The sequence below is a fragment of the Cebus imitator genome, unplaced genomic scaffold, assembly GCF_001604975.1.
Source record: "Cebus imitator isolate Cc_AM_T3 unplaced genomic scaffold, Cebus_imitator-1.0 Scaffold249, whole genome shotgun sequence".
In the NCBI taxonomy this organism is placed as follows: Eukaryota; Metazoa; Chordata; class Mammalia; order Primates; family Cebidae; genus Cebus; species Cebus imitator.
The window spans coordinates 2,875,058-2,897,115 of record NW_016107564.1 but is presented as its reverse complement, the minus strand read 5'-3'; the positions used below and the strand labels follow the sequence as shown (position 1 = coordinate 2,897,115).

The 22,058-nt window shown below is 38.6% G+C and overlaps 1 protein-coding gene and 1 pseudogene across 1 annotated transcript in view; one reads left to right on the top strand and one right to left on the bottom strand.

Annotated features, from left to right (window-relative positions):
• Positions 1-22,058, bottom strand: part of CD38 (CD38 molecule) — an 83,322-nt gene that overhangs the window by 21,486 nt on the left and 39,778 nt on the right. The window contains exons 2-3 of the mRNA XM_017498731.2: positions 19,815-19,944; positions 6,215-6,350 (exon numbers count right to left, since the gene is read on the bottom strand). Coding sequence (XP_017354220.1) covers positions 6,215-6,350; positions 19,815-19,944 — 266 coding nt within the window. The remainder of the gene's footprint in view (positions 1-6,214; positions 6,351-19,814; positions 19,945-22,058) is intronic.
• On the top strand, positions 15,449-18,418 carry LOC108282738 (annotated as a pseudogene).

Here is a 22,058-nt window from a genome sequence, read left to right as displayed (position 1 = left end):
TAGAAACAACAAAAGTTTTAAAGTGGGAGAATGAAGTTAAGAAATTGAATTTTTATTAGCTTTCTGTTTGTTGCTTGTTTGTTTCTTTATGCAAACAGTGTTAAGTTGTTACCAACTTAAAATAATGGGTTATAAGATACCATTTGTAAGCCTCATGGTAACTTCAACCCCAAAAACATACAACAGTTATACAAAAAATAAAAAGCAGAAAACTGAAAAAAAATCACCTTCATAAAAGGAAAAGCGAAAGGAAAGAAAGAAGAAAAAAAAATTTCTGCCATTTGTCTGGGTAAAAAATTATTGAGCAATACCCCATGAGCATAGGCAACCAAAGCAAAACCACAAACCAAGCAGAAAACAAGTAACAAAATAGCAGGAGTAAGTTCTTATTTATAAATAATAACATTTACATCAAATATAAATGGACTAAATTTTACAATCAGAAGGCACAGAGTGGCTGAATGGATAAAGATGAAACTGGACCCCTATCTCAAATCACATACAAAAATAAAATGAAAATAGATTAAATATTTAGATCTAAGACCTCAAACTATAAAACTATTACAAGAAACCACTGGGGAAATTCTCCAGGACATTTGTCTGGGCAAAAAATTATTGATCAATACTCCATGAGCATAGGCAACCAAAGCAAAAATCAACAAATGGGATCACATCAAATTAAAAAGCTTCTGCACAGCAAAGTAAACAATCAACAAAGTGAAGAGACAACCCAGAGAATGGGAGAAAATATTTGCAAACTACACATTTGAGAAGGCATTACAAACAAGAATATTTAAGTAACTCAAACAACTCTATAGGAAAGAAATCTAATAATCCAATTAAAAACGTGCAAAAGATTTGAATAGATATTTCTCAAAAGAAGATATACAAAGGGCGAAGAGGCATATGAAAAGGTGCTCAAATCGCTGATCATCACAGAAATGCAAATGAAAACTATCAAGAGATATCATCTCACCCCAGTTAAAATTACTTTCATCCAAAAGTCAGGCAATAAGAAATAGTGATGAGGATGTGGAGAAAGGGGAACCATCGTACACTGTTGGTGGGAATGTGAATTAGTACAACCACTATGGAGAACAGTTTTCAGGTTTCTCAAAAAAATAAAAATAGAGCTATTATGTGATCCAGCAATTCCACTGCTGGATATATAAAGAAAATCAGTCTATAGAAGAGGTATCTGCACTCCCATGTTTATTGCAGCACTGTTCACAATAGCCAAGATATAGAAGCAAGCTGAATGTCTATCAATAGATAAATGGATAACGAAAATGTGGTATTTATATACAATGGAGTACTATTCAGCCATTAAAAAGAATGAGTTCCTATCCTTTGCAACAACATGAATAGAACATGAATAGTCATTATGTTAAGTAAAATAAGCAAGACACAGAAAGACAAACATAACATGTTCTCATTTATTTGTAGCATCTAACAAATCAAAACAACTGATCTCATGGACACAGAGAACAGAAGAATGGCTACAAGAGGCTGGGAAATGTAGTGAGACATTGTGTGGAGGTTGGGATGGTTAATGGGTACCAAAAAAGAGAATGAATAAGACCTACTATTTGATGGCACAATAGGGTAACTGTAGTCAATAATAATTTTATTGTACTTTTTCAAACAAGTTTAGCTTATCCAATCCATGGCCCATAGGTCTCATGCAGCCCAGGATGGCTTTGAATGCAGCCCAACACATATTCATAAACTTTCTTAGAAATTAGGAGTTTCTTGGCAATTTATTTTAGCCCATCAGCTATCATTAGTATTAGTGGATTTTATGTGTGGATTTTATGAATTCTTCCAATTCGGCCCTGGGAAGCTAAAAAATTGAACACCCCTGTTTTAAAATAACTAAAAGAGTAAAATTAAATTGTTTGTAACACGAAATATAAATGTTTGTGGGGAAAGATACCTCATTTTTCAGAAAATGATGCAATTATTATGCATTGCATGTTTATATCAAAATATCTCATGTACCCCATAAATATATACACCTACTATGTACCCATAAAAACTAAAAGTTACAAAAACAAACACAATCAAAATACATAAGAAACACAACTCAAAAACAAGAAAAAAAGAAACAATTTAAAGGTAGGCAATGGACCTGAATAGACATTTTTCAAAAGACATACAAATGTCCAACAAATATATTTTAAAATGCTCAACCTTCCTAATCACTAGGGAAATAAAAATTAAAACCACAATGAGACATCATATCATACCTGTCAGAAAGAATAATGAAAAAGGTGAAAGATAGCAAGTGTTGGCAAGAATGTGAAGAAAGGGGATTATTTGTACACTATTGGGAAAGTAAATTAGTATATCCATTATGGAAAACGTGATGAAAGTTCCTCAACAAACTAAAAATAGATATTACCATATGATCCAGCAATCCCGCTTCTAGGTATCTGCCCAAAAGATTTCAAATCAGTTTGTCAGAGATAGCTGTTCCTCCATGTTCACTGCAGCACTATTCACAGTAGCCAAGATATGGAATCAACATGGGTCCATCAACAGATTAATGGATAAATAACGTGTGGCATATGTACACAATGTAATACGATTCAGATTTTAAAAAGAAAGAAATTCTGTTATTTTTGACAATATAGATGGAACTGGAGAACAATATGCTAAGTAAAATAAGCCACCCACAGAAAGACAAACGCTGCGTATCCTAACATGCACAGAATCTACAACAATCAAGTTCATAGAAGCAGATAGTAGAATGGTGGATACAGACACCAGAAGTTCGAAAGAATGGGGAGATAATGGTCAAAGAGAATGAAAACTCAGTTAGAGAGAAAGGATTTTTTAAAATATTTACTGCACAGCATAGTGAATGTAGTTAATAATAGTGTGTTGTACAGTTCAAAATTGCTGAGAGAGTAAACTTCAAATATTCTCACTACAAAAAATAAGTATTTGAGGCTGGATATGGTGGCTCACACCTGTAATCCCAACACTTTGGGAGGCTGAAGAGGGTGGATCACTTGAGCCCAGGAGTTTGAGACCAACCTGGGAAACATGGCAAAAACCTGTCTCTTAAAAAATACAAAAAATTAGCCAAGTGTGGTGGCATGCACCTGTAATCCCAACTACCTGGGAGGCTAAGGTGGGAGGACCACCTGAGCCTGGAAGGTCGAGGTTGCAGTGAACCATGATTGCACCACTGCACTCCAGCCTGGGTGGCAGAGTGAGACTCCTGTCTTAAAAACTTAAAAAAAGTATTTGAGGTGGTGGGTATGTTAATTAGCTTGATTTAATTATTCCACATTGTATTTATAAATTCATTTTACACCCAACAAACATATACAATTATAAATTGTCAACCTATGATAAAAATGAAATAAATATATATACGTCAGGAACTTGAAAGATAATCTATAAAATAAAGAAATTAGAAATGTAGGCCAAAGTATTAGAATGTAGATAAACAAAACTATATATACATAATTCTGTTTAAAAGAAGGCAAAAATAAAGAACTCTGAAATGTAAATTAATCAGTTTTTGAAAACAGATTACTTCATTTTCTCTACTTTATTTCATGAAAAATTGAAGTAACAAATTGAAAAATAAAACCAAAGGAAAGAAGTTTACTGAACTACATTTAAAAGCTAAAAATGGATGACCAATTAAACAGTCATTATTAAAAGGGAAATTTAAAAAGGAAAACATGGGACATGAAAAAAACTATAAAATCTTTAAAAGTTAATGGAGAAACATATTTACATACCATATTCTAAGTGGGAAGATTCAGATTTAAATATGAAAAATATTTTAAACATTGTAAAAGTAAAAGTAGTAGATGAAAATATAGAAGAAGGCTTGTCTAAGAAAATATTTTTAAGGAAGATATGAAACACAGAAGCTATAAGGAAGAGAATGGACAGGTTTTCTGCATTTCTGTGTTGCAAAAGACAGACCATAAACACTAGGTAAAGTTCAGAATAAGAAAAATAGTTTTGCCACCTTGAGCCAGAAAGCAGGTAGAAAATCACGGCAGTTAAGAGCAAAGTTTCTCAAGTCAATCTGAGTTTGCTTCTTGCTTTGCCACTTACTGGCTGGCAAGTTACTTAATTCCATGCCTGAGACTCCTCATGTCTAAAATGGGATCATCATATGATCTCATGGGGCTGTAGAGGATTAAATGAGTGACTACTTACATAGCACATGGAACGCTGGCACTTTGTAAGTGCTCAATACATACTCTTATTAATTTATTAAAAAAACTTCTACTAATAAGAAAATAATAGATATCCCCTACAGATGGTTAAAATATATGAACTACCAGCTTACAGAAGAAATAGAAAATCTACTGTTTATATATATATAATAGCCTCACCATCAAAGAAGTTCAAACTAAATTGAGGTATTAATTTCTTCTCAAATGGGCCAAAAAATATTATTCATATCTGTTGTTGGTGAGGATATAGGCAAATAAACTACCTCATACACATTCTTCTTTTTTTCTATTTTTAGTATAAAATTGAGATGGGGTCTTACTATGTTGCCCAGGCCAGTCTGCTGGGCTCAAGTGATCCTCCCTCCTTGGCCTCCAAAGTGCTGGGATTGCAGGCATGAGCCACTGCACCTGGCCTCCTTTGTTCTCTTGATAAGGGTATAAATAGTTACCATATTTTAAATGGCATGTTATTGGTTTCTTTTACAATTTATACTTTTAACACTGAAATTTCATTCATAAAAATTTATCCTTCAAGTATGCAGGGGTGTGTGTGTGTGTGTGTGTGTGTGTGTGTGTGTGTGTATACACAAAAGTGTTTTTTACAATAGTGATATGATAGCAACAAAAACTAAAGCAACTAAATGTCCATTAATAGGATTCTTAATGATAAAGCCTTTTAAAAGAATATGGCTATCTTTATACCTACTAATTTTAAGTGAATAAAGCAAGTTGCACAACAGTATGTGTACGTTTTAAATATATATGTTTACATCGGCATAGGAAAAAGTCTGGAAAGATCTATATCAAATTACTGACAATAGTTAACGCTTTGAGAAGTGATGTGGAGGTAGGAGGTGAGGGGAAAATTCAAAGCAACATTTGCTTTATACTTTTATGCATTTCTGTAATGTGCGAGTATTTTTTTCAAATAATCATGCTTTATTTTTGCATTTGAAAGTAATGCAAACCTGGGATGAAAAAGCTATAATAAGACAAGCTTTTAAAAACAATGAAAAGTAGCAAAAATAAGAATAAAACTATATAAAGTAAAAATATCTACCATATAAACAAAAAGAGAAAAAAGGAAGTTAAAACTGCAGCAGGGTTTTGGTTGTAGGAAATCCCTCCCACGGTGAGGTATTGAGACTTTCCAACAGGATAAGGCTACATTTGAGAAAATAATGGCAAACCAGTGCCTGAGATGGAAGAGTCCAGTCCATGGCTACCGTGATGATTCTGAAGAGCAAGGACCTTGGTCTAGATCCCACTGAGACCTCATCCTATTCTAGAATTCTTTGGACCTGAATGATGACCTTATAGAGAGCAAAATACCAAGAATTCAGAAGCCGGCTATGTGAGCACTCAATAGAAGGGAATCAGGGAGTGTGGGCAATCCTAAACTCTGAAGTCAATTTTTCAAGAAAACAGAGAATGCTATTTTATATCAGCCTGAGTTGCCATTAAGGGTAGTGCTATAGTTTGGATATTTAACCCTCCAAAACTTACATTGAAATTTGATCCCCATTGTTGGAGCTGTGGCCTCATAAATAGCATCATTCCTCACAAATGGCATGGTGCTGTCCTTGTGGTAATGAGTGAGTTCTTGCTCTATTCGTTTCCAGGATAGCTGGTCATTGCAAAGAGCCTGGCACCTCCCCCCACCTCTCTTTGCTTTCCTCCCTCATCATGTGATCTCTGCACATGTCAGCTCCCCTTCCCCTCTGAATGAGTGGAAACAGCCTCAGGTCCTCACCAGAAGCAGATGCTGGTGTCCTACTTCTTGTACAGCCTGCATAACTGTGAGCCAAATAAACCTCTTTTCTTTATAAATTACTCAGCCTCAGGTATTCCTTTATAGCAACACAACTGGACTAAGACAAGTACAGATGGCTTCAGGGTGGGTGCCTGTGGTCCTGTCCACACTGATCATCCAGGGCCCCTAGCAGAACTCACCCTGTATACCTACACATCCCTGGGCAATCCCACAGGGCCCAGAGCCTCACCAGAAGTCTGGAATTCTCCACACCATGTGAGGTCATCAGCAAGGTAGCCTAGCAGCGTGTCCTCCAGGGTGAACATGTCCCGATGGACTCGTGTGTACTGATGAGCCAGATCTTTTATTCTGCTCCAAAGAAGAGTCTAAGAAAAAATAAATACGATCTATTACTAAGATCAGTTTAGCATGTCAAAAAATAAATCCACAGTTTTGTGAGTGAAAGAAAACAGAGCATATCAGAGTAAATCACACTTAGAGTAAAAATTGTAGGCATCAATGATTTCTGTGTGCTGGAGAGTGGGGGAGAGAGAGAGAAAGAGAGAGAGAGAGTGTGTGTGTGTGTGTGTGTGTGTGTGTGTATCTGTGTGTGTGTGTATCTCTCTCTCTCTCTCTGTGTGTGTGTGTGTGTGTGTGTGTGTGTGTGTGTGTGTGTGTGTGTTTTCTAGGTCATATTGTAAACAAATTTATTATTCCAGGTTGGAGTCAAAAAAAGTCTGAAAGCCACTGATCAAAACCTTATAATCAACATGGGATCACACCTGAAGGTGGCATTAGAGAGTTCCAATATTCCTAAGGTTATTTCCAAAAAACCTTTGTCTATGTGCTATTTTCAGGAAGACGTACTCTTTGATTCTTAAAGAACTACATAACAACTTCCAATTTCCCTAAACATTCCCTACCCCTATCAAAAAATATATACAATAGGTTTTTTTAATTTAAGAGTCCCTCTTAAAGGTACAGAGAGTCAAATTTCAGAATTATATTTCATGAATCTATTCATTCTTTTTTTTTAATTTTAATTTTAAGTTCTGGGGTACATATGCAGGATGTGCAGGTTTGTTACATAGGTAAATGTGTGCATGGTGGTTTGCTGCATCTATCAACAAGGTATTAAGCCCAGTATGCATTAGATATTTTTCCTAATGTTTTCACTCCCTCTACCCCTACCCCGACAAGCCACAGTATGTATTTTTCCCTCCTGGTGTTCTCATTTTCCAGTTCCCACTTATAAGTGAGAACATGCAGTGTTTGGTTCTCTGTTTCTGTGTTAGTTTGCTGAGGATAATGGCTTCCAGCTCTACTATGTCCCTACAAAGGACATGATCTTTTTCATTTTTATAGTTTTTTTTTTTTTTTTTCAATTTTCTGGCTATGGCTAGGCAGTTCTGAAGCACCAATTACTAAATAGGGAATCTTTTCCCCATTGCTTGTTTTTGTGATGGTTATCAAAGATCAGATGGCTGTAGATGGACAGTTTTATTTCTGAGATCTTTATTCTGTTCCATTGGTCTATATGTCTATTTTCATACCAGTACCACACTATTTTGGTGTCAGTATCCTTGTAGTATAGTTTGAAGTTGGGTAGCGTGATGCCTCCTGCTTTGTTCTTTTTGCTTAGGATTGTCTTGGCTATATGAGCTTTTTGGGTTCCATATAAATTTTAAAATAGTTTCTTCTAACTCTGTGAAGAATGTCAATGGTAGTTTAATGGAAATAGCATTGAATCTATAAATTACTTTGGGCAGTATGATCATTTTCAAAATATTGATTCTTCCTACCCATGAGGATGGAATGGTTTTCAATTTCCTTTTATACTCTCTGATTTCCTTGAGCAGTGGATTGTAATTGCCCTTGAAGAGGTCCTTCACTTCCCTTGTTAGCTCTATTTCTAGGTTCTTTATTCCCTTTGTGAATGGGTGTTCATTCATGATTTGGCTCTCTGCTTGCCTGTTGGTGTATAGGAATGTTTGTGATTTTTGCACAGTGATTTTGTATCCTGAGACTTTGCTGAGGTTGCTTATCCCCTTAAGGAATTTTTGGGCTGAGACAATGGGGTTTCCTAAATATTCAATCATGGCATCTGCAAACAAAGGCCACTGGACTTCCTTTCTTCCCATTTGAATAGACTTTATTTCTTTCTCTTGCCTGATTCTCCAGCCAGAACATCCAATACTATGTTGAATAGGAATGTTGAGAGAGGGCTTTCTTGTCTTGTGCCAGTTTTCAAGGGGAATGCTTCCAGCTTTTGCCCATTCAGTATAATATTACCTGTGGGTTGGTCATAAGTGGCTCTTATTATTTTGAGACATGTTCCATCAGTACCTAGCTTTAACATGAAGAGATGTTGAATTTTATTGAAGGCCTTTTCTACATCTATTTAGATAATCATGTAGTTTTTGTCTTTAGTTCTGTTTATGTAATGAATTATGTTTATTGATTTGTTTATGTTGAATCAGCCTTGCATTCCAGGGATGAAGCAAACTTGATCATGGTAGATAAGCTTTTTGATGTGCTGCTGGATTCAATTTGCCAGTATTTTATTGAAAATTTTTGTATCGATGTTCATCATGGATATTGGCCCTAAGTTTTCTTTTTTTGTTTTATCTCTGCCAGGTTTTGGTATCAGGATGATGCTAGCCTCATAAAATGAGTTAAGGAGGGGTCCCTCCTTTTCAATATTTTGGAATAGTTTCAGAAGAAAGGGTATCACCTCCTCTTTGTACCTCTGGTAGAATTCAGTTGTAAATCTATCTGGTCCTGGGCTTTTTCCTTTCTTTTCTTTCTTTCTTTTTTTTTTTTTTTTTTTTTTTTTTTTTTTTTTTTTTTTTTTTTTTTTTTTTTTTTTTGGTGGTAGACTATGTATTACTACCTCAATTGCAGAACTTGCTATGTGCCTATTCAGAGATTCAGCTTCTTCCTGGTTCAGTCTTGGGAGGCTGCATGTGTTCAGGAATTAATCCATTTCTTCTAGATTTTCTAGTTTATTTGCATAGAGCTGTTTACAGTATTCTCTGATGGTTGTTTGTATCTCTGTGGGGTCAATGGTAATATCCCTTTTATCATTTCTTATTGTATCTATCAGATTCTTCTGTATTTTCCTTTTTATTAGTCTAGCCAGCAGCCTATATATTTTATTAATTGTTTTCAAAAAACAACCTCCTGTATTGATTTATTTTTTGAAGGGATTTTTGTGTCTCTATCTCCTTCAGTTCTGCTCTGGGCTTGGTTATTTCTTGTCTTCTGCTAGCTTTGGGATTTTTTTTCTTGGTTTGCCAGTTCTTTTAATTGTGATGTTAGGATGTCAATTTGATCTCTTCCTAGCTTTTTGATGTGGGCATTTAGTGCTATAAATTTTCCTCTTAACAGAGCTTTAGCTGTGACCCAGATATTCTGATATGTTGTTTATTTCTTCCTATTAGTTTCAAAGAACTCATTAATTTCTGGCTCAATTTTATTATTTACCCAAGAATCATTCAGGAGCAGGTTGTTCAATTTCCATGTAATTGTGTGTTTTTGAGTGAGTTTCTTAATCTTGAGTTCCAATTTGATTGTTCTGTGGTCTGTGAGACTGTTATGATTTTAGTTCTTTTGCATTTGCTGAGGAGTAATTTACTTCCAATTGTGTGATCAATTTTAGAGTAAATGGCATGTGGTGCCAAGTAGAATGCATATGCTCTTGCTTTGGCATGGAGAGTTCTGTAGCTATCTATCAGGTCTACTTGATCCTGAGTTGAGTTCAGGTCTTGAATATCTTTGTTAATTTTCTGTCTTGATGATCTGTCTAATATTGACGGTGGGGTGTTAAAGTCTCCTACTATTATTGTGTGGGTGTCTAAGTCTCTTTGTAGGTCTCTAAGAACTTGTTTTACAAATTTGGTGTTCCCGTATTGGGTGCACATATATTTATAATAGCTCTTTTTGTTGAATTAAGCCCTTTATCATCATGTAATATCTTTTTTTATCTTCTTTGATCTTTGTTGGTTTAAAGCCTGTTTTGTCATGAACTAGGATTGCAACCCCTGCTTCTTTCTGTTTTCCATTTGCTTGGTAAATATTCCTCCATCCCTTTATTTTGAGCCTATGTGTGTCTTTGCATGTGAGATGGGTCTTTCGTATACAGCACACCAATTGGTCTTCATTCCATCCAGCTTGCCATTCTATGTCTTTTAATTGGGACATTTAGTCCGTCTACATTTAATGTTAATATTGCTATGTGTGAGTTTGATCCAGTTATTATGGTGTTAGCTGGTTATTTTAAAGACTTGTTTATGTAGTTGCTTCATAGTGTCATTGGTCTGTGTCCTTCAGTGTGTTTCTGTAGTGGCTGATAACGGTTTTTCCTTTCTGTATTTAGTGTTTTCTTCAAGAGCTCTTGCAAGGCAGGCCTGTGGTGATGAATTCCCTCAACAATTGCTTGTTTGAAAGAGATTTTATTTCTTTCTCATTTATGAAGCTTAATTTAGCTGGATATGAAATTTGAGGTTGAAGATTCTTTTCTTTAAGAATGTTGAATATTGGCCCCCACTCTCTTCTGGCTTGTAGGGTTTCTTCTGAGACATCTGCTGTTAGTTTGATGGTCTCCCCCTTGTAAGTGACCTGGAGAATCTGGTGATCATGTCTTGGGGTTGATCTTCTCATGGAATATCTTACTGGGGTTCTCTGGATTTCCTGAATTTGAATGTTGGCCTGTCTTGCTAGGATGAGGAAGTTCTCCTGGATCATATCCTGAAATGTGTTTTCCAACTTGGTTTCATTCTTCCTGTCTCTTTTAGATACCCCAATCAGTCGTAAGTTCTTTTTACATAATCCCATAGTTCTCAGACGTTTTATTTGTTCCTTTTCATTCTTTTTTTCTGTAATCTTGTCTGCCTGTTTTATTTCAGCAAGATAGTCTTCAACCTCTGATATTCTTTCTTCCGTTTGGTCTATTTGTTTATTGATACTTGTGTTTGTATTGTGAAGTAATCATGTTATGTTCTTCACTCCATCAGGCCATTTATGTTCCTCTCTGAACTAGTCATTCTGGTTAACAGCTCCTATGTGTTATCATGGTTCTTAGCTTCTTTGCAGTGGGTTAGAACGTACTCCTTTAGCTCAGTGAAGTTCATTATTACACATCTTCTGAAGCTTATTCTGTCAATTCATTCATCTCATTCTCAGCCCAGTTCTGTGCCCTTGCTGGAGATGTGTTAAGATAATTTGGAGGAGGAGAGGCACACTGGCTTTTTGAGTTTTCAGCATTTTTGTGCTGATTCTTTCTCATCTTCATGGGTTTATCTACCTTTTTAATCTTTGAGACTTTTGACCTTTGGATAGGTTTTTATGGGGTCTTTTTCATTGATGTTGTTGCTTTCTGTTTGTTTTTCTTTTAGCAGTCAGACCCCTCTGCCATAAAGCTGCTGCAGCTTGCTGGGGGTTCATCCAGGCCCTATTCACCTGGGTTCCTCCCGCACTTGAAGGTATCACCAGTGGAGGCTACAGAACAGCAAAGATGGCACCTGCTTCTTCCTCTGGGAGCTCTGTCCCAGAAAGGCACTGACCTCACACTGGCCAGATGTCACTGTATGAGGTGTCTAGAGACGCCTTTTTGGAGGTTTCCCCCAGTCAGGAGGAATGGGATCAGGGACCCACTTAAATAAGCAGTTTGGTTGTCCTTGGTGGAGCACGTGTGATGTGCCGGGGAATCCCCCTCATCCTGGCTGCCCTAACTCTTCAGAGCTGGCAGGCAGAAAAGACTAAGACCACTGACCCATGACACCTCAGCTTCCCCTCCTCCTAGGGGGCTCCTCTGAGGGAGATCAGAGTTCTGTCCATAAACCCCTGGCTGGAAAGAGATTGGAGTCTCTCTTAATAGAAGCAGCGTGGCCAGGAACTGTCACAGCCGTTGTGTTGTGCTGTGGGGAACTGCTCCCAGTCCAAATTGCCCAGTCTTTCTGGTGCCAGCAGAGAGGAAAACAGTAAACTGGAGCTGCTGTGATGGAGGCTCTCCCTCCCCAACCAGAACCCAGTCTTCTTAGATAGTCTCCAGCCTGCTGCACTGCCAAAGGGGATTCCAAGCCAGTGGGTTTCATCTTGTGGGGTTCTGTGGGAGCGCGGACCACTGAGTGAGGCCGTTTGACTCCCTGGCTTCAGCCCCGTTCCCATTGGATTGGGTGGATATCCTGCCTCACTGGAGTTCCCAGATCCAGAGTATGCAAAAACTCCTATCTGTCAGCACCTGCCTGAGCTGTCCCCCACCCCAGCAGCCACTGTGAGTCTGACCACTTCTGTGCTTGGGACCCTAGGCTCTAGTGGCATGGGCTCACAAGGGGACCTCCTGATCCACAGGTTGCAAGGATCTGTGGGAAAAGTGTGATTTTTAGGGAAGGGTAGCACAATCCCTCACCCCATTCCTTGGCTGTGGGAGGGAGCACATTTTGCCCCATGTAGCTCCTGATGAGCAGTCACCCCACCTTGCTTTTCCTCACTCTCCATGTGTTACACCAATCATTTAGTCAGTCCCAATGAGAGAACCTGGGTACCTCAATTGAAGATGTAGAATTCACTCACCATTTTCATTCTTCTCAGGAGGAGTCACAGACCAGAGTGTTTTTTTTATTCAGCCATCTTGGCTGCTCAGAATCTATTATGTCTTTTTTTTTCTTTAAGTTCTCAGATACATGTGCAGAACATACAGGCTTATTACATAGATATGCAAGTGATATGGTGGTTTGCTGTACCTATCAACCCATCATCTAGGTTTCAAGCCCCAAATGCATTAGGTATTTGTCCTAATGCTCTCCCTCCCCTTGTACCCTGCCCACCAACAGTCCTGGTGTGTGATGTTCCCCTTCCTGTGTCCACGTGTTCTCACTGTTCAGCTCCCACTTATGAAAATATGCAGTGTTTGGTTTTCTGTTCCTGTGTTAGCTTGCTGAGAATGATGGCTTCCAGCTTCATCCACATCCCTACAAAGGACACGAATTTTATTTTGCCAGTATTTTATTGAGGATTTTCGCATCAATGTTCATCAGGAATATCAGGCTGACACTTCTTTTTTTGTTGTGTCTATGCAAAGTTTTGGTATTCAGGATGTTACTGGCCTCATATAATCAGTTAGGAAGGAGTCCTTCTTTTTCTCTCACTTGGAATAGTGTCAGAAGGAATGGTAGCAGCTCTTCTTTGTACCTCTGGTAGAATTTGGCTGTGAATCCACCTGGTCCTGAGATTTTTTTGGTTGGTAGGCTACTCATTACTGATTCAATATCAGAACTTGTTATTGGTCTGGTCGGGGATTTGACTTCTTCCTGGTTTCATTTTAGGATGGTGTATGTGTCCAGGAATTTATCCATTTCTTCTAGATTTTCTAGTTTATTTGTATAGAGGTGTTTATAGTATTCTGTGATGGTAGTGTGTATTTCTGTGGGATCAGTGGTGATATCCTCTTTATCATTTTTTATTGTGTCTATTTGATTCTTCTCTCTTTTCTTCTCTGTTGGTCTAGCTAGTGGTCTATCTATTTTACTGATCTTTTCAAAAATCCAGCTCCTGGATTCATTGAATTTTTGAAGGGTTTTTTCATGTCTCTATCTCCCTCAGTCCTGCTCTCATCTTAGCTATTTCTTGTTTTCTGCTGGCTTTTCAATTTGTTTGCTCTTGCTTCTCTAGTTCATTTAACTGTGATATTAAGGTATCAATTTTAGATCTTTCCAGCTTTCTGATGTGGGCATTTAGTGCTATAAATTTCCCTCCTAACACTGCTTTAGCTGTGTCCCAGATATTCTGGTATGTTGTCTCTTTGTTCTCATTGGTTTCAAATTTCTTTATTTCTGCCTTAATTTTGTTATTTACTCAGTAGTCATTCGGGAGCAGATTGTTCAATTTCCATGTAGTTGTGTAGTGTTGAGAGTGAGTTTCTTAATCCTGAGTTCTAACTGGATTGCACTATGGTCTGAGAGACTGTTATGATTTCTGTTGTTTTGCATTTGCTGAGGAATCTTTTACATCTAATTATGTAGTCCATATTAGAATAAGTGTATGTGGCACTGAGAAGAATGTATATTCTGTTGATTTGGGTTGGAGAGTTCTGTAGATGTCTATTAGGTCTGCTTAGTCCAGAGCTGAGTTCAAGTCCTGAATATCTTGTTAATTTTCTGTCTCATTGGTCAGTCTAATGTTGACCAATATTAGACTGTTAAACTCTCCCACTATTATTGTGTAGAGTCTAGGTCTTTTTGTAAATCTCTAAGAACTTGTTTTATGAATCTGGGTGCACCTGTATTGGGTGCATATATATTTAAGATAGGTGGCTCTTCTTGTTGCATTGATCCCTTTACCATTATGTAATGCCCTTCTTTGTCTTTTTTGATCTTCGTTTGTTTAAAGTATGTTTTGTCAGAGACTAGGATTGAACCCCTGTTTTCTTTTCTTGGTAAATATTTCTCCATCCCTTTATTTTGAGCCTATCTATGTCTTTGCAAGTAAGATGGTTCTCCTGAATACAGCACACTGATGGGTCTTGACTCTTTAGCCAGTTAGACAGTCTGTGTTTTTTAATCAGGGCATTTAGCCCATTCACATTTAAGGTTAATATTACTTGTGGATTTGACACTGTCATCATGATGCTAGCTGGTTATTTTGTACATTAGTTGAAGCAGTTTCTTCACAGTGTCATTGGTCTTTATATTTCTGTATGTTTTTGCAGTGGCTGGTACCAGTTTTTTCTTTCCATATTTAGTAGTTCCTTAAGGAGCTCTTGTAATGCAGGCCTAGCAGTGACAAAATTCCTCAGCATTTGCTTGTCTAGGAAGCATTTTATTTCTCCTTTGCTTTTGAAGCTTAGTTTGGCTGGATATAAAATTCTGGGTTGAAAATTCTTTTCTTTAAGAAAGTTCAATATTGGCTCCCACTCTCTTCTGGCTTTCTGCAGAGAGATCTGCCATTAATCTGATGGACTTCCCTTTGTAGGTAACCTGACCTTTCTCCCTGGCTGCATTTAACATTTTTTCCTTCATTTCAACCTTGGAGAATCTGACAATTATGTGTCTTGGAGTTGTTCTTCTCAAGGAATATATTAGTGGTGTCCTCTGTATTTCCTGAATTTGAATGCTGGCCTGTCTTGCTAGGTTGGGGAAGTTCTTCTGGATAGTAACCCGAAGTGTGTTTTCCAACTTGGTTCCATTCTCCCTGTCACTTTCAGGTACGCCAATCAATTGTAGGTTTGGTCTTTTCACATAGTCGTATATTTCTTGGTGGCTTTGTTTATTCCTTTTTTGTTGTTCATTCATTTTTTTTTCCTATCCTTATCTTCACACCTTATATCAGTAAGTTGCTCTTCAATCTCTGATATCCCCTCTTTTACTTGATCAATTCAGCTATTGCTACTTGTTAATGCTTCACAAAGTTCTCATTCTGTGTTTTTCAGCTCCATCAGATAATTTATGTTCCTTTCTAAACTGGTTATTCTAGTTAGCAGTTCCTGTAACCTTTTATCAAGGTTCTTAGCTTCCTTGAATTGGGTTAGAACATGTTCCTTTAGCTCAGAGGAGTTTTTTATTACCCACCTTCTGAAGCCTACTTCTGTCAATTCATCAATCTCATTTTCCGTTGAGTTTTCTGCCCTTGCTGGAGAGCAATTGTGATCATTTGGAGGAGAAGAGGCATTCTGGTTTTTGGAATTTTCAGCATTTTTGTGCTTGTTTTTCCTCCTCTTAGTGGATTTATCTACCTTTGATCTTTGAGGTTGATAACCTTTGGATGGGGTTTTTGTGGGGGGGGTTCTTTTTGTTGATGTTGATGTTGATGTTGTTGTTTTCTATTTATTAGTTTTTCTTCTAACAGCCAGGCATCTCTTCTGCAGGGCTGCTACAGTTTGCTAGAAGTCCACTCCAGACCTTGTTTGCCTGGGTATCACCAGTGGGGGCTATAGAACAGCAAAGATTAGTGCCTGTTCTTTCCTCTGGAAGCTTCATTCCAGAGGGGCACCAGCCTGATTCCAGCCAAAGCTCTCCTGTATGAGGTGCCTGTTGACCCCCGTTGAGAGGTTCCTCCCAGTCAGGAGACACAGGGGTAGAAGGAACCCACTTGAGGAGGCAGTCTGTCCCTTAGCAGAGCTGGTATGCTGTGCTGATAGAATCCCTCTTGTCAGGAGCAGCTGCTGTCTTCAGAGCTGGCAGGCAAAAACTATTAAATCCACTGAAGCTACGCCCACAGCTGCCCCTTCCTCCAGGTGCTCTGTCCCAGAGACATGGAGGTTTTGTCTGTAGGTCCTTGACTAGGGCTGTTACCTTTCCTTCAGAGATGCCCTGGGCAATGAGAAGGAATCTAGATAAGCAGTCTGGCCACAGCCATGTTGCCACACCCATCCCAGACTTCCCAGCCTCCTTAGCACTGTCATGGAAAAACCACCAAAAGCTTCAGTAATGGCAGACGCCCATCCCTGACACAGCTCCATCATCTCAGGTTGACTTCAGACTGTTGTACTGGCAGCAAGAATTTCAAGCCAGTGGTTCTCAGTTTGCTAGGCTCCATGGGAGTGAGACCTACTGAGCGAACCTGGCTTCAGCCCCATTTCCAGGGTAGCGAACAGTTCTGTCTCACTGAGGTTACAGGTACCACTGGGGATGAAAAAAACTCCTGCAGCTAGCTTGGTGTCTGCCCAAACAGCAGCTCAGTTTTGTGCTTGAAACACAGGGCCCTGGTGGTATAGACACATAAGGGAATCTCCTGATCTCAGTTGGAAATGCAGAAGCCACCCACTTTCTGCATCGGTCTTGCTGGGAGCTGCAGACTAGAGCTGTTCCTATTCAGCCATCTTGCCCCTCCCCCCATTTATTCTTAATAGGAGTCAGAGGAGGATATTGGTTTAAAGCATGGGCCCTGCAGTAGCTGCTACACCGGAAAGATGGCAGAGCAAGAGCAAAGAAAAATCCCTTTGGTTCCAGAAAATCTCCTGAAAAAGAGGAAGGCTTATCAAGCCCTCAAAGCCACTCAGGCAACGCAGGCACTTTTGGCAAAGAAGGAGCAGAGGAAAGGAAAAGGGCCCAGGTTTAAGCAATTGGAATCATTCCTACATGATTCCTGGCGGCAGACACATGACAAGGTACGTGTCAGATGACTGGAAGTAAAGCCTTATGCCTTGGAATTGCCAGATAAACATTCTTTGGCCTTTGTCGTACACATTGAAAGGATTGGTGGTGTGAGTTTACTGGTGCAGAGAACCATTGCAAGACTTCACCTAAAGAAAATTTTTAGTGGTGTCTTTGTAAAAGTCACTCCCCAGAACCTAAAAATGCTGCGTATAGCGGAACCTTATGTGACCTGGAGATTTCCAAATCTGAAGTCTGTCCGGGAACTCATTTTGAAACGTGGACAAGCCAGGGTCAAGAATAAGACCATCCCTCTGACAGACAACACTGTGATTGAGGAGCACCTGGGGAAGTTTGGTGTCATTTGCTTGGAAGACCTCATTCGTGAAATTGCCTTCCCGGGGAAGCATTTCCAGGAGATTTCATGGTTCTTGCGCCCTTTCCACTTCTCAGTGGCCTGTCATGCTACCAAAAATAGAGTGGGCTTCCTCAAGGAAATGGGCACGCCTGGCTATCGGGGTGAACACATCAATCAGCTTATCCGCCAGCTGAACTAGAACCAGGCGCCAAACTGCAATAAATTTTTATCAGTGAAGTGGAAGCATGTGTTTTTGGGTTTGGAGAATGTGTATCAAGTATCTTCAGAGAAGATTATTTCTTGCTTTATCTTTAAAAACTGTAAAGGAAGGGTCAAAGAAAAGACAGTAGCTGGCCAGGCGTGACGGCTCATGTCTGTAATCCCAGTACTTGGGGAGGCTGAGGAGGGCGGATCACCTAAGGTCGGGAGTTCGAGACCAGCCTGGCCAACATGGCAAAACCCTGCCTCTACTGAAAATACAAAAATTAGCGGGCATGGTGGCCCATGCCTGTAATCCCAGCTACTTGGGAGGCTGAGGCAGGAGAATCGCTTGAACCCAGGAGGAAGAGGTTTCTGTGAGCCAAGATCGCACCATTGCACTCTAGCCTAGGCAATGAGCGAAACTCTGTCTCAAAAGAAAGAAAAAGAAAAAAACAGTAGCTTATGTTCATTGCAAGCACCTCTCATCACAATCCAGTTCCAAGGAAAAATTCCAGCGTTTTCTACTTTGGCTGCTGCCTCATCTGAAATCAGCACATTCCATGGAGGAAGGAGTTCTGCTTTGCTGCGTCTCTTATCCCAGGGTTTAATGCTGGTAATTGAGTAACTCTAGCGTTTGTACAAGGCTTCCTAAGACTCCTGCAGTAGTGGACAAGCCCAGGGACATAATTGAATCTGGTGATTCCTGGGGCCTTGTGAGAAAGACTTGAAATACACATAGGAGGAAAGGTACAAACATAAATGTTTACTTGTCTCTGCAANAAAAAAAAAAAAAAAAAAAAAAAAAGCATGGGCCCTAAGATTCCAGTCCTTATTGAAGCCCAGCATTATCATCACTTACTAGGTGTTTCACCTTGAGCAACCAAAACATCACTAAGCCCCACTTTCTACACCTGTAATATGGTAATGATAATGACTGAAATAAACTCATGGGATGCTAGGGAGATTAATTGAGATAAATGCAAGTAAATTATCTAGCATACTATCTATTGCAGTCACTTATTTGACAAATGTCAGCCCGGGTTATCATTTTCCAGACAACTTTTCTGCATAGGGCATCACACCTGGTGAATGGAGAAGTTTCACAATGACTCCAGCTCACCGACAATGGAATGAGAGGCTGTAATTTGTGGATGGAGATAAGGGCTTCACAAACATAATTTTAGGCACATGGAATTTTGCCTTAAACATTGACTACAGAAAAGGTGTACTCTGATAGACCTTTTCCAATATAATCAACATATTAGAATCCAGGCCTCTGTGGCTCCAAGTATCATACCATTTACATTTAAACTGGTCACTTTCAAGCCTGCCAATTTGGGCAACACTGGTCACCTAAACGCACCAAGTCTCAGTTTTCTCACTGGTGAAATGGGGATCCTGACATCTGACCTGCCCATTCCACAGAATGGCTGTGAAGGCCTAAGAAGATAAGGATTAGGAAAGTCTTTTGTAAGCAAAAAAAAAGTGCTCTGCAAGTGTAACTTGGCATTGTTGTTATTATTACTACTACTACTAATAATATCATTGGTCAGGGGAAAGTTTTGTAATTATATAGTTTGGTTTAATTTGTTTGTTTGTTTGAGTTGGGTTTGGCGTTAGGTTTTTTCTGCCTAACTTTTGGCTAAATCTCCTTTCCTATTTATCTGTCCCCATTTCCCTCTCTCACCTCTTTTCTCCAGATGTCCTAAATCTTTATTATATCATGGCTCCTCAATGGCCTGCAAATTCCATTTCTATCAACCACACCCACACTATAATGTCTGGATTTTTCCTCTTCCTCATTCTAATCAAAATTTGGTACTGGCTGGCCACAGAGGCTCAAGCCTGTAGTCCCAACATTCTGGGAGGTGAAGTCAGGCCTCGAGACAGATCACAAGGTCAAGTGATCAAGACCATCCTGGCCAACATGGTGAAACCCCCTCTCTACTAAAAATACAAAAATTAGCTGGATGTGCTGGTGCATGCCTGTAGTCCCAGCTCCTTGGGAGTCTGACACACAAGAATCGCTTGAGCCCAGGAGGCAGAGAGTGCAGTGAGCCGAGATCACACCACTACAGTCCAGTCTGGTGACAGAGCGAGACTCTGTCTCAAAAATAAAAATCAAAAAATAATTGGTCCTGTGCATTTTTACCTTTGGTTTTTATCCCCAGTTATAAAATCAATAGCTTGCCCCCAATTACCTTGTTGCAAGGTACTGTCTGCTTTCCCAGCTTCAGTAGTGGCTGATAGTCTTCTTCTGTGATGTTGCAAGGATGTTTTGAAATAAATGCACCCTTGAATGCATCCCATACATTTTGACAGTCTACATATCTGTGAGATAAAACACAGAAAATAAAATAAAACATGAATTATTACATTAAAGATATTTTTGGAACATAATTGGAAACAACTATTATGTGCAAGGTAGTCCATACATATCATTTCATCTAATACATGGTCTACCAGAGATACAAAGCGGAGCTGGTACCATTCCTTCTGAAAATATTCCAAACAATAGAAAAATAGGGACTCTTCCCTAACTGAGGCCAGCATCATTCTGATACCAAATCCTGGCAGAGACACAACAAAAAAAGAATATTTCATCCCAATATCCCTGATGAACATAGATGCAAAAATCGTCAATAAAATACTGGCAAACCAAATCCAGCAGCACATCAAAATCTTGTCCACCATGATCAAGTCGGCTTCATCTCTGGGATGCAAGATGGTTCAACATACACAAATCAATGAACATAACCCATCAAATAAACAGAACTAATGACAAAAACCACATGATTATCTCAATAGATGCTAAAAGTCCTTCAATAAAATTCAACAACCCTTCATGCTAAAAATGCTCAATAAACGAGGTATTGATGGAATATATCACAAAATAAGAGCTATTTCAGACAAATCCATAGCCAATATCATACTGAATGGGCAAAAGCTGAAATCATTCCCATCAAAAACTGGCACATGACAAGGATGCCCTCTCTCACGACTCTTATTCAGCATAGTATTGGATGTTCTGGCCGAGGCAATCAGGCAAGAGAAAGTAATAAAGCGTATTTATGTAGGAAGAGGAAAGTCAAATTGTCTCTCTGTGCAGACAATATGATTGTATATTTAGAAAACCCCGTTGTCCCAGCGTAAAAAAACTCCTTAAGCTGATAAGCAAGTTCATCAAAGTCTCAGGATATAAAATCAATGCGTAAAAATCACAAGCATTCCTAGACACCAATAATAGACAAGAGAGCCAAATCATGAGTTAATTCCCATTTACAATTGCTACAAAGAGAATAAAATACCTAGGAATACAACTTACAAGAGACATAAAGGACTTCTTCAAGGAGAACTACAAACCACTGCTTAAGGAAATAAGAGAGGATACAAACAAATGGAAAACAATGCCATGCTTATGGATAGAAAGAATTAATATCATGAAAATGGCCATTCTTCCTGAAGTAATTTATAGATTCAATAATATTCCCATTAAGCTACCATTGATTTTCTTTGTAGAATTAGAAAAAACTACTTTAAATTTCATATGGGACCAAAAAAGAGCTGGTATAGCCAAGGCTCTACCTAACTACAAACTATACTACAAGGCTACAGTAATCAAAACAGCATGGTACTGGTACCAAAACAGATACATAGACCAATGGAATAGAACAGAGGTCTCAGAAATAACACCACACATCTACAACCATCTGATCTTTGACAAACCTGACAAAAACAAGCAATGGGGAATGGATTCCCTATTTAATAAATGGTGCTGGGAAAACTGGCTAGGCATATGCAGAAAACAGAAACTGGACCCCTTCCTTACATCTTACATAAAAATTAACACGAGATGGATTAAAGACTTAAATGTAAAACCACAAAAACCGTAGAAGAAAATTTAGGCAATACCACTCAGGACATAGTCATGGGCAAACACTTCATGACTAAATCACCAAAAAAAATTGCAACAAAAGCCAAAATTGACACATGGGGTCTAAACTAAAGAGCTCTGCACAGCAAAGGAAATTATCATCAGAGTGAACAGACAACCTACAGAATGGGAGAAAATTTTTGCAGTCTATCCATCTGACAAAGGTCTAATATCCAGAATCTACAAGAAACTTAAACAAATTTACAAGAAAAAAAAATAAAACAACCCCATCAAAAAAATGAGTGAAGGATATTAACAGACATTTCTCAAAAGAAGACATTTATGTGTCTAACAAACATATGAAAGAAAGCTTATGATCACTGGTCATTAGAGAAATGCAAATAAAAATCACAATGAGATACCATCTCACACCAGTTAGAATGGTGATTATTAAAAAGTCAGGAAACAACAAATGTTGGTGAGGCTGTGTAGAAACAAGAATGCCTTTACACTGTTGGTGGGAGTATAAATTAGTTCAACCATTGTGGAAGACAATGTGGTGATTCCTCAA